The sequence below is a fragment of the Caenorhabditis briggsae genome (assembly GCF_000004555.2).
Source record: "Caenorhabditis briggsae complete genome, chrV, whole genome shotgun sequence".
NCBI classification, from domain to species: Eukaryota; Metazoa; Nematoda; class Chromadorea; order Rhabditida; family Rhabditidae; genus Caenorhabditis; species Caenorhabditis briggsae.
Window position 1 is genome coordinate 4,724,706 of NC_013488.2, and position 11,902 is coordinate 4,736,607.

The window sequence follows — 11,902 nt, forward strand, 5'->3', positions numbered from 1 at the left end:
CACAATTGCAGGTCTAAAACCATAATTTCAGAATTTTTTATCTGATTTTGTGGAGTTCCAAGATGATTCAAATGATTCTTTAAAAAGTTAATTAGTGTTTATAGATTCATGTATGGTCGTTTTCCGGAAGAAAAAAATGTCAAAAATGGTCATTTTAAAAGTTTTTTACAGAAAAAATCTATCTCCTCTTTCAGTTTTTGACATTTCTAGGAGTTCTATAGCTCAAAAAAACCGCAATTTTTTCCTCTACATTTTTTATGGGCGAATTTTTATTGTCTATTCAAAATAATCGCGCGGGTGAACGAGTGAAAAAACGTGTAGAGAGTCTCCAAACCTGTAGAGGCGCTGTACAGACGCAGACATTTTTACTCGTTCACTCGCGCGATTATTTTGAATTGACAATAATTTGTCTGATAAAACTTTTTTTTATAATTCGAAAACCTCATGAAATTGCACAAAATAGCATTTTTGCGTTGTTTTTAAAAATTAAAAATTCATCCATAGAAAATGTAGAGAAAAGAATTGCGGTTTTTTTGAGCTATAGAACTCCTAGAAATGTCAAAAACTGATCGAGGAGATAGATTTTTTTCTGTAAAAAACTTTCAAAATGACCATTTTTGACATTTTTTTCTTCCGTAAAACGACCATACATGAATCTATAAACACTAATTACTTTTTAAAGAATCATTTGAATCATCTTGGAACTCCACAAAATCAGATAAAAAATTCTGAAATTATGGTTTTAGACCTGCAATTGTGATCGCGCCAAACTTTTTTCTGTGACATGTTAAAAAATACCATGTATAGGGGTACATGGATTTGACTTTAAAAATATTATTTGTTCAAAAATCTCTCTTAAATGAACGGCGAGCTACATATTTGAGACTACAGTTGTGCATTATGACATAAAAGTAATCGGACAGACATGGTCTCCCAAAAGTGTTTTTTCAATAATCGACATTTTTTGATTTCATACGATCGGACCATTCGGACATTTCCTATCATAGTAAAATTCTTGGTAGTAAAATTCAGAGATAGAATATATTATAATAAAATTCAGAGATAGAATAAAGGTGTAATTAGGTTTTTTGTAGCCTGTAATCCGTGCTACAAAATACAGTTTAGTATATTGTTTTATCTTCAATCTGTACAAAATTATGATTTTTTGAATGGACTTGACCCACTTTTTCGGAAAAACCACAAAAAGTTTTGCCATTCTGCTCAACCTGCCTATGGGCACCCTATATTATCCGTTTTGTGCTAGTCCAGCGACGGGACATTTTTTGTCACCAACATCTAAGAAAAAGCGAAAATTCACTTCGGGTACTTCCCCTGTAAGATTAGTAATAAGCGAGAATGCACAAAGCTGCTAGTCATGTCAGGAAAACAAAAAGATGAAAAAAAAACAAATTTCGACGGAAACTGTTGCTGCTCTACTGATTGAACAATGCTATTAACCAGAACTTATTTCTAAAAACTCATAAAAAGTCATTAATTTTCCAAAAATTAAAATATTTTTTAATTCAAAATAACTATCATAAAGATGACAAGTTTTAATATTGATGTTGATATACTTAGATTTTTGATGTGCAGGGTGGCGCATAATTACCCGCACAAAAGTTTGTACAACTATAAAATTTGAATAAAGCCTTGTACGGGCTCAAATTCCGAGTGCGGAATTTGTAGCCCTGTGAACGAACTTTTATTGAAATTCGGTTCACAATGCAAAATTTAACCAGAATTCTAAGCCGGATGTAGGGTGACTAGAGTGATATCTGTGGACAGCGGCATCCCACCAACGTGCAAGAAACATTTCGCCGCTCATCATCGGGCAATCATAAAAATAACGAAACTTGTGGAAACGTTTTGAAAATTTTAGTAGATGTGTATTAAAAATAGAGGTACATTCCTGCCAATTTTCATGCTTCCATCATACTTATGTCTGAAGATATACCCGTTTTCATTTGTGCAGGTAATTATGTGGATAAAAGACTCGAAGTATTTCGAAAACATCACTTCGGTATAGACAAAACGTTTGCTTTTTGTATCCTCAGCCTCTTCAGATGTATGAATGCTCGGATCAGTTCTACTGCTTAAGACACCATCGTCCAAGTTGACAAAGACCTCAGAACCGATGTTTGCAAAATGAATCTTCATTGTTCCTGGAAAACTAGGACCACCAGCAGCCAACATACAAACTAAATGGTTTGTAAAGAGTTGAAAGTTAATTGAAACAATATCAGTTCGATTTTCATGTAACAAATTTCTTATTATTTATTTTGGACCGTCTGGAATATTTACATTTTCAGGTTTACCTGGATTCTCGAAAACCAATGAAAATCTCGGCGACTGGAAATTCAAATAAACAAAATTTTTTCTGTCTTTCAAAAATTTTTTGGGGTCAACAGAAAAAAATGGACGATTTTTCTGACAAGAAAAAAATTTTTCAAGAAAAGTGTCCATAAAAATAGTTCTTTCTCAAAAAAATGTGAAAAAAACTTCTGAAATTTCAAAATTTTTTCAAATTTGAAGAACCCGGGCCCGTCGGGCCGGTTCCTGATTTTGCAAGTATGGCTTCAATATTGTTTTCTCAACTATCAACAGCCTGGATCACTAAATTCGCTGAACTTTTTTTTTTCATTTGAAACTCTTCATTTCTATATTGGATTCAATTTTATGTACATTATAATTTTTCTTCCAATTTGTTCTTGTAATAAATCTCTTTTTCTCTTCTGTCTTTTGCTTCTGTCCGTCTTTCTTTTTTTGCTTCCATGAAATTCAATCTCTGTGGACTCTGCTCGTCTAAGATGATGACTCAGCAGACACAGCGGTGTAGGCCGAGAACTTTCTATTCTTGGTACCTCATTTTTTGCAAGAACTGAAGACAAAAAGTCTACTCTGAAGCTGTCGTTACTTGGAATTCGTTCACATCACCGGACTTTTTACGTGCCAAAAAAAAAGTCCATGATTTTGGAACCGGGTCGTTTGAGGAATTCACGGAAAGTTGGGCGATAAAAAATGGTATAAAAAGGAGTGACAGTTGTTTCAAGATACTTTACTTTTTTATATGCCCTTTTGATTTTTTTTCATGTATCCTTCCCAGTTTTATATTCGTTTGAATTCAGAAAAAAACCGCGTGGGTTTGTTCATCTGCTCTAATTCGGATCAACACACAGCTTGATTTAGCTTGAGTTCAGAAGAGCCATTGAGATAACGTTTTGATTCAAACTTTTGGAACATTTCAACCCAAACGTCAAAAAGTTTTTGACGACATGATGAAGGCGGTTTTGGAATAATTTTTTATGGAACTCTATTTTTGTAATAACGAATTCTTAAAGGCAGTTATGAACCAACTATTTATATTACTTTAAACAAAAAAACAAAAACAAGACAAAAGTTTAAGCACACAATCCAGAAGCAGTCTCACAAGTCAGGCCAGCCGAGCAAGCAGTGCAGGTGTCTCCTGGCTGATAAATCTCAGCACCGATTTTGTTTCCTCTGAAATTATACATTACTATTTTAAAACAAGAGTTACTTACGGTTTCTTATAATGGCACACCACAACATACTTGAACTGGCTTGCCCCAGACTTGTCCTTTCCACATACTTTAACCCGCATCCAATCAAACCAGTCTCAGCCCAAGCCATTTGAGTAGCGTCTTTGATGTTGGAGGCGTTGTCATCCATCGTAGTGGAATCCCATCCATATTGTTGGAACTCCTCTTCCCACAACTGTGAGGCTCTTGCTCCCTGAAAAAATCACACAGTTATAAAATTTCAAATCATTCGAAACTCACATAGTAGTCAAGACTGTTTTTGTCAGTTGCACTGTAGGAAAAGAAAATGTTCTCTCCAAGTCCATCAGCATTCGAGTGATTAGTTGGGCAGGTTTCGGCGAATGCTTGAGCAGAGGTGGCAAGAGACGAATCCCAAGTCTAAAAAACATTTAATTCAAAGTAATCAGAATATTATAACCTCACCATTTTGCGCATGTTGGTTGCTGGTGGTTTTATGGATCCAGCAGCATCATAAACTCCCAGAGCAATATCAGATCTCAAGTCATTGTGAGCACGAAGAATGTGTTTTATTCCGACGGCAGTGAACTTGGCACTGGTGCATCCAAGAATGACGAGAATAAATAGAGCGAAGAATTTCATGATTTGAAATGAAATATGTCGGTTAGATCGAAGTGAGTTTTTTTATATGAAAAAGCTTAAGCTTATCATCATATTACAAGTCAACATATGTTTCTAGCCTCTGTTATTGTTTTCGGCTTGTAGCCTTTATTATTCGGGTTTTTAGGAAATAATGATAAGACATCTTGCAGAAGAGCAAGGAACGAAAACTTCTCTTGTCGTTTTTGTGGTGAGCACTGTTATGGTGTAATTTGTGATAAAATCTTTCGAAAACATCAATTGAAGATAGACAACCTTATCTTACTTTCTAGAACAAAGATTCTAGCTGTTGTGTGTGAGACCTTTTTGTTTATTACTGATAAGCACTGTTTTCTACCAGTTGAGACAAATTTGTAAATGAAATATTTGTAAATGGAAACCACAATTACAAAACCCGTTCTGAAGTTTTTCAAACAGACGACAATCCTTGCTCTTCTGCCAGATTCACTATTATTCTCTACTGAAAACAATAACAAAGGCTAGAAAAATTTGTTGAAATGTAATAACTTCTTTTTATGAGATGAAGACGCTTTTTTTAATATAAAACGACACACTCCAATCTAACTCCCGTTGCATTTCAAATCATGAAATTCGCTCTCTGTATTCTTGTCATCCTGGGATGTGCCAGTGGTCAGTTCGGACCCGTCGGTATAAAACATATACTCCGGGCTCACAATGACTTGAGATCCGATATTGCTATGGGAATCTATGACGGTTATGGAGCTTTCAAGAAACCTAAACCCCCAGCAACCAATATGCGCAAGATGGTAAGGTTATCATACTCTAATGTGTGATACTTCTGAAATTTTTTTAAAAATGGAATTCTTCTCTTGCCACCTCTGCTCACGACTACGCCAACACCTGCCCAGAGTTCGGCTCCAAACCATCACGTGATGGCGAAAACATCTTCTTTGAATATAGTTCAATCGAAACAGAAAGCATTGATTACTATGTGAGTGCCGACTAACTTGAGATTCTAAACTTGCCTAATTTTTCAGGGACCAAGGTCCTCGCAAGTCTGGGAAGAGGAGTTTGAAATTTACGGATGAAATTCCACTACGATGGATGAAAATAACTTCAACTCTGGAATCAAAGAAGCTACTCAGATGGTCAAGACTTGTTCAGATACGTTGTGGTGTGCCATTATAAAGAACCGTGAGTGACTTTTGTAGGAAAATATAAATTTAATAATTTCAGAGGAAACGTGAAGGGTTCTGAGATTTATAAGACAGGAGAGACTTGCTCTGCCTGCTCTGCTGGATCAACTTGCGATACTGCTACCGGATTGTGTGTTTACTGTTTGATAAAAATTTCAAGTAATAAATCATTCATAAATGCATTAAGGATTGCATTAATCCAAAGTTGAAACAATATTCCCACCAATCTGTAGAAATTTAAGTCCGATTATCAATCAATTCGTCAGTCACAAACTGAAATTTCACATCTTTTTTATATATCAGCTAGCTGGTGCGCATTTGGCGCAATTTAATCCAATGGTTCGTAGCTCCTCGCCTATTTTTTAAGGGTCACGTAAATCTATACTGATTTTTCATGTCAATTTTTTCCAGGAAACACCAAAACAAGGGGCGGAGCACAGGTGTATTTTGAAAATTCTCGATCAGTTCGAATAAGGAATAGTTATATAATTTCGGCTTTTACATGTATCACTTTCTGCAAAAACAAGACAGGTGAAACATAAACGAAAATCCACTCAATATGCTCATTTGAACCCCAATCATGAACTCTACGTGCATCCCGGATGTTGGATATTTCGACTCTCCTAAGTTTTTATCAATGGTTCTCCATATGAATACAATCATTTCCACACCGATTCATCTATTCGGATTCTACTGTATCATTTGGAAAACTCCAATGATAATGAAGTCAGCAAAACTGTACCTGCTGAATCTGCATTTTTGGATTTTTTCGTTCGATTACTCGATTAGTATACTAATGATGCCATTTTTGTTAATACCTCATTATGCTGGTTATACTCTAGGAGTGTTGAGTTGGTTTGATGTATCAGTTTTGTTTCAGACTTTTATGGGGCTGTTTTTTCTTGCAAGTGAGTAGTCATAAATTTTACGAAATATTTCACGTTAGCCAAACATATGTTTTAAGACATGGTCGCCTCATATGTTGTACTATTCGAAAGCCGTTTTTATACTGTATGCGAATTCGCTTGGAAGCCTTACTGGAAACGTTGGCGTAAAGCCGGGATTATCATTTATCACGTTGTTGTGAGTTGTGTAACACTGTCACTAGCTTACACAGAACTTGATCAGGAAACAGAAAAAAGAAATATGTTTAAGGTACTTTTAGTCAGTTTGAAATCAAACTTTTCTATCAGGTTATTTCCAGAAACTCCCATGCTTACCTCAATACATTTATGAAGCCAATATCTTCGTCCTATGTGGTGACTATTCTTTCCAGTTGGCACCTATCGTGGTGATGCACTGTTTTGCCTCTGTAATGGTTGTCTTATTTGCACTTCTTCTGGCATGGAACTTATTAGTTCAACTAAGAAGCCGAACAATGTCCCAAAGGACTTACCAACTTCAGAATGCGTTTCTCATAGCTTTAGTAATTCAAATAATGATTCCTCTCTGCACGTTCATAATACCTATTACATATATTGAACTTGCAATCGTATTCCGCTGGTACAAACAGTTGTTTACCAATTTCGGAATTTCTTTGATATCCATGCATGGATTTTCGTCTTCATTAACTATGATCTTAGTTCATCGTCCTTATCGAGATGCATTGCTCATTTTTTTCGAAGAGAACGTGACCGTCCGATTTGGAGAAAGCTCTTTCAGGCGCTTCTTGCGTTATCGTCGAGATGTTTCTGTTGGAGCTGTCTCATCTTGACTTTTCATAAATTTGATTTTTTTCTTATTGTTACAACAAGTAGATTTGAGTTTTATTATATCATAAAGTTCATTGAAATTGTGTGATAAAGTCTTTCAAAGCCATATAGGTGAAACTGATGTGCAAAGACGCAGGTGGAAATAGTTAGGAGCTCTTTGGAAAGGATCAAAAAAGTGATCAAGGTCGGCCGTGAAGAGTTCATTTTTGCCCAGGACACACCAAAACAGGGAGCAGAAAACATATGTATTTTCAGCTCGAATAAGGAATAATTATAATTTCGGTTTTTACATGTTTCACTTTCTGCAAAAATACGACAGGTGAAACATAAACGAAAATGGAAAATCAATATGCTCATTTGGACCACACTCATGAATTCTTTATGCATCCCGGATGTTGGATACTTTTGACGCTCTTTGAAAATAGGAAAAAATGGCGAAGAGGATCAAAACATTGATCAAGTTCGGTGGCGATCAGCGAATGGGCAGAGTGTCGTTGGGGGACTTTTGTTTTCTTGGAAAGATCATACATCCTATATGGATTCTATATAGATCGGATCACCGGCGACAGTCGGCCCAGCGTCGACGAATACATATACAGTACTGGTCATGAAGAATGCGTAGTGCTGAAGCAGCGTCACACTTTTCTGAGAAATGTAGAAAATAACCCGAGAAAAGTTATGCCAAAACATAAAAGAATGGTTGGAAAATGATTCACCATAACTTTGAGACTTGAGTCCCTTGAAGGTATGTCATGGAATTGGGCAGGGAAATGTACCCTGTATTTTCGAATCATGAAATCTCAAATGCATTCATGAATGATTTATTACTCAAAATTTACAACACAGTGAAAAGAAACAAGGTTAAACACACAATCCAGTTGCAGTCTCACAAGTCAATCCAGTATAGCAAGTAGAGCAGGTCTTTCCTTCCTTATAAATCTCACGGCCCTTCACGTTTCCTCTGAAATTATTAATTTCATATTTTTCTACAAAAGCCACTCACGGTTGCTCATAATGGCACACCACAACATACTTGAACATGTCGTTATGGGACGGGTCCTTTGGACAAACCTTCACTCCACACCCAATTGAGCTTGTCGAAGCCCAAACCATCTGAGTTGCCTCTTTTATGTTGGAGGCGTTATCATCCATCGTAGTGGAATTCCATCCGAATTTTACGAACTCCTCTTCCCAAACTTGCGAGGATCTTGGTCCCTGAAAAATTAAATTCTTTTAAAATATCAATCCTTTCGATACTCACAAAGTAATCCACAGTGTTTTTGTCAGTTGAATCGTATCCGAAGTAGATGTTCTCTCCAGATGGTTGGGAGAGTGATTCTGGACAGGTATTGGCATAGTCTTGGGCAGAGGTGGCAAGAGAATCGTCCCATTTCTAAATAAAATTTCAGAAGTATCAAACATTAAATAATGATAACCTAACCAGCTTGCGCATGTTTTTTGCTGGTGGTTTCGGTTGTTTGAAAGCTCCATAACCGTCATAGATTCCCATAGCAATATCGGATCTCAAGTCATTGTGATACCGGAGTATATGTTTTATACCGACGGGACCGAACTGAGCACTGGCACATCCAAAGATGGCGAGAATACAGAGAGCGAATTTCATGATTTGAAATGAAATGTCTTTTGGATCAGAGTGGGTCCTTTTATATGAAAAGGTTTGAACTTGTCTTATGGCAAAACATGTTTCATTGGTTGATTGTTTTCAGCTTCTCGCCTTTATTATTCGTTTGTCGTCATTGTTATTGTCATTTTTGACAAAGGAAATATTCGAAACATTTCGAAAACATAACTAATAGTGAGAGCCAAACATTCTTATCTCTGTTGAGACCAAAGTTTCAAATTGCTGTGGGTGAAACCTTTGTTATGCCTTTTTTGTTTTTACTGAGGGCTCCGGAAATGATGAAATGATGATTTCCGAGTTTTTCAAATACTCAGATTTTCCGAATTCCTGAAATTTTGAATTACCCACATACATTATTACTTCTAAGCTTTCGATTCTAGAAAAGGTTGCAATATTTTTATAGAGAAAGCTAAAATTTGAGAAAGTTTGAGATATTTCTGGAATTTTTTTGGAATATTCTTGAAATTTTTTGTGAATTTCCAGGACTATTCTACAATTTTGTAAAGTTCTTATAAATGTTTTGCGTCTTTTGGAGTTTTCTAGAAATTTCTGAAATTTTCTAGAATGTTCTGGAACTTTCTAAAATGTTCTGATACTTTCTATTAGGTTGGCGGGAAAGTCTTTGTCACTCTGTTTGTTTAATCACTGTTCTCGTATATGGAGGCTGTGTATGATATCGACTTTAGTGAATAACAAGGTGATAAGAACCTTCCATATAAACAAGTCCCCATCTCCTTCCCTGCTCCTCATCTGTAATTGAAACGATATGTTTGTTCCCACTGCTATTCACATCAGACATGTTTTGATTTACCTCTTCCTATCTCACACCACGATGAAGGATTCGGAAACTTTCTTGAAGAATGTGTACAACACACATGCCCCTCACTACAATACTATTCGCAATTGGTTCCATCGTTTCGAAAAAGATGACTTCTCGCTCGATGAAAAGGATCGCTCTGGGAGACCCCGTGAGTTGGATTTGGACAAGCTGAAGCACGCATTGCAATCGGATCCATTTCAATCTAGCCGTGAACTAGCTGTCACATTCGGAGTTCACCATAGCACAGTCCTTGAAGGTTTGAAGTCTCTTGGAATGAGAAAACTTTTTGGTCGATTCATACCTCATCACCTGACTCAAGCCAACCTTGACCGCCGAGTCGACGATTCGATTACTCTTCTCACTCTCCACGCGGGCGATCGATGGCTGGACCGGCTAATAACCGGAGATGAGAAGTGGGTCTTCTACGATAATCACCACAGGAAATCCCAGTGGGTTGGAGAAGGAGAGAGCCCACAGGATGTCCCCAAACCCGACCTTCATCCGAAAAAAGTTATGCTCTCTGTGTGGTGGGGAGTGGACGGCCCCATCTACTGGGAACTTCTGCCCGAGGGCAAAACAATAACTGGAGACCTCTACACTACTCAACTACGAAACCTCAAGAAAGCAGTCGACCGTTCGGCCCTGAAAGACAAGAAAGTGTACTGTCAACATGATAACGCTCGCCCACATGTTTCGAAACAAGTGAAGCAGGAGCTGATGGGATATGGATGGAATGTTCTCCCTCACCCCCCGTATTCTCCTGATCTTGCTCCTTCCGACTATTGGTTATTTGGCGATATGACACGTGCCTTCGAAGGAAGAAGCTTCAATTCCCGTGGAGCGGTCGAAGCGGCACTCAAACAATACTTTGCCTCACGCCCGGCTGGATTCTACCGCAATGGAATCCATAAATTGAGGGAACGTTGGAGACATGTTGTTGATAATGATGGACAATATAATTAATTATTCGGTTATTTTTTCTTTGAGAAATAAACTATTGAAAAAGTGACAAAGACTTTCCCGCCAACCTAATAGAATGTTTTGGAGTTTTCTGGAATTTCTTGAAACTTCTCAAAATTCCTGAAACTTTCTAGAATTTTCTGGAACTTTCTGGAATTCTCTAGAATGTTCTGGAACTTTCTGGAATTTTCTGAATATTTTTGGAATTTTCTAGAATGTTTTGGAATTTTCTAGAATATTCTGGGATTTTGTAGAATGTTCTGAAATTTTCTGGAATTTTCTACAATGTTCTGGAACTTTCGAGAATGTTCTAGATTTTCTGGAACTTTTTCCTGGAACTTTCTAGAATGTTCTGAATTTTCTGGAATTTTCTGGAATTTTCTAGAATGTTCTGGAATTTTCTGGAACTTTCGGGATTTTCCTAGAATGTTTTATCAACTTTGTAGAATATTCTGGAATTTTCTAGAATGTTTTGGAATTTTCTGTAATGTTCTGGAACTTTCTGCACAACTCTTAAGAACCTTGTATTCAAAAAAAATTACTATGACCCATTTCCAATAGTCCACAGGATCGAAATTTTAGTGATATACAAAAAAAACGAAATTTTCAAAAATTTTCAGTTTTGAAGATAAAAGGACCCACTCTGATCCAAAAGACATTTCATTTCAAATCATGAAATTCGCTCTCTGTATTCTCGTCATTTTCGGATGTGCCAATGCTGAGTTTGGTCCAGTCGGTATAAAACGCATACTCAATATTCACAATGAGTTGAGATCTCAAATTGCTTTGGGAGCCTATGACGGTGAAGAAACATTTGACACATATAAACCATCAGCATCCAACATGCGCAAACTGGTAAGATTATATAATTAGAATTTTTGCCAGTGACGTTTCGCTTAGAAATGGGACGACTCTCTCGCCGCCTCTGCTCAAAACTACTCCAACACTTGTCCAGACCGTCTCTCCGCACCATCACGAGATGGAGAGAACGTCTTCTTTGCAACTAGTTCAAACGGGCAAGACAGTGTTGGTTACTATGTGAGTTTCGAATGACTTGGGATTTTCACGAAAGTAGGAAACAAAGAAACGGTCGGACCGTCATAACGGAGTGTCGTTGCCAGGCGGCGACTGGTGGATAACGGCTAGTGAGCTGAACTTAGAAGTTAGATTCCCGGTAGCAGGAAGGATATCTTTGTCAATGTTGAAAAATTCACTGAAGCAATCTCCAAATATTTCGGCTTTTCCTTCATCACTCATGATAACATTCTCATTAGATTTATATCGTATTGCCGGGAAATGTCTCGAACTTTCTCAAATTTTAGCTTTCTCTATAAAAACATTGCAACCTTTTCTAGAACCGAAGGCTTAGAAGTAATAGTGTATGTGGGCAGAGTTGCAACCGGCCAGGCCGGGCCGGGCCGGGCCCTGTTTTTTTT

General features: G+C 37.2%; 4 protein-coding genes across 4 annotated transcripts; 2 read left to right on the plus strand and 2 right to left on the minus strand.

Annotated features, from left to right (window-relative positions):
• Window positions 1-3,398: 3,398 nt before the first annotated feature.
• Window positions 3,399-4,412, minus strand: CBG01191 (the record flags this gene model as incomplete). The annotated part of the gene is made up of 4 exons (XM_045236972.1): window positions 3,399-3,498; window positions 3,608-3,750; window positions 3,798-3,935; window positions 4,347-4,412. 4 exons carry the CDS (start codon window positions 4,410-4,412, stop codon window positions 3,399-3,401), a joined length of 447 nt encoding a protein of 148 aa, XP_045091766.1.
• Window positions 4,413-4,759: 347 nt separating this feature from the next.
• Window positions 4,760-5,783, plus strand: CBG01190 (the record flags this gene model as incomplete). The annotated part of the gene is made up of 4 exons (XM_002635914.1): window positions 4,760-4,942; window positions 5,174-5,205; window positions 5,373-5,462; window positions 5,744-5,783. The coding sequence occupies 4 exons, from the start codon at window positions 4,760-4,762 to the stop codon at window positions 5,781-5,783; spliced, it is 345 nt and encodes a 114-aa protein (XP_002635960.1).
• Window positions 5,784-5,912: 129 nt separating this feature from the next.
• On the plus strand, window positions 5,913-6,248 carry CBG01189 (the record flags this gene model as incomplete). Its single annotated transcript, XM_002635913.2, has 1 exon — window positions 5,913-6,248. One exon carries the CDS (start codon window positions 5,913-5,915, stop codon window positions 6,246-6,248), a length of 336 nt encoding a protein of 111 aa, XP_002635959.2.
• A 1,657-nt stretch (window positions 6,249-7,905) lies between these two features.
• On the minus strand, window positions 7,906-9,040 carry CBG01188 (the record flags this gene model as incomplete). The annotated part of the gene is made up of 4 exons (XM_045236973.1): window positions 7,906-8,005; window positions 8,048-8,259; window positions 8,306-8,437; window positions 9,035-9,040. The coding sequence occupies 4 exons, from the start codon at window positions 9,038-9,040 to the stop codon at window positions 7,906-7,908; spliced, it is 450 nt and encodes a 149-aa protein (XP_045091765.1).
• Window positions 9,041-11,902: the final 2,862 nt, after the last annotated feature.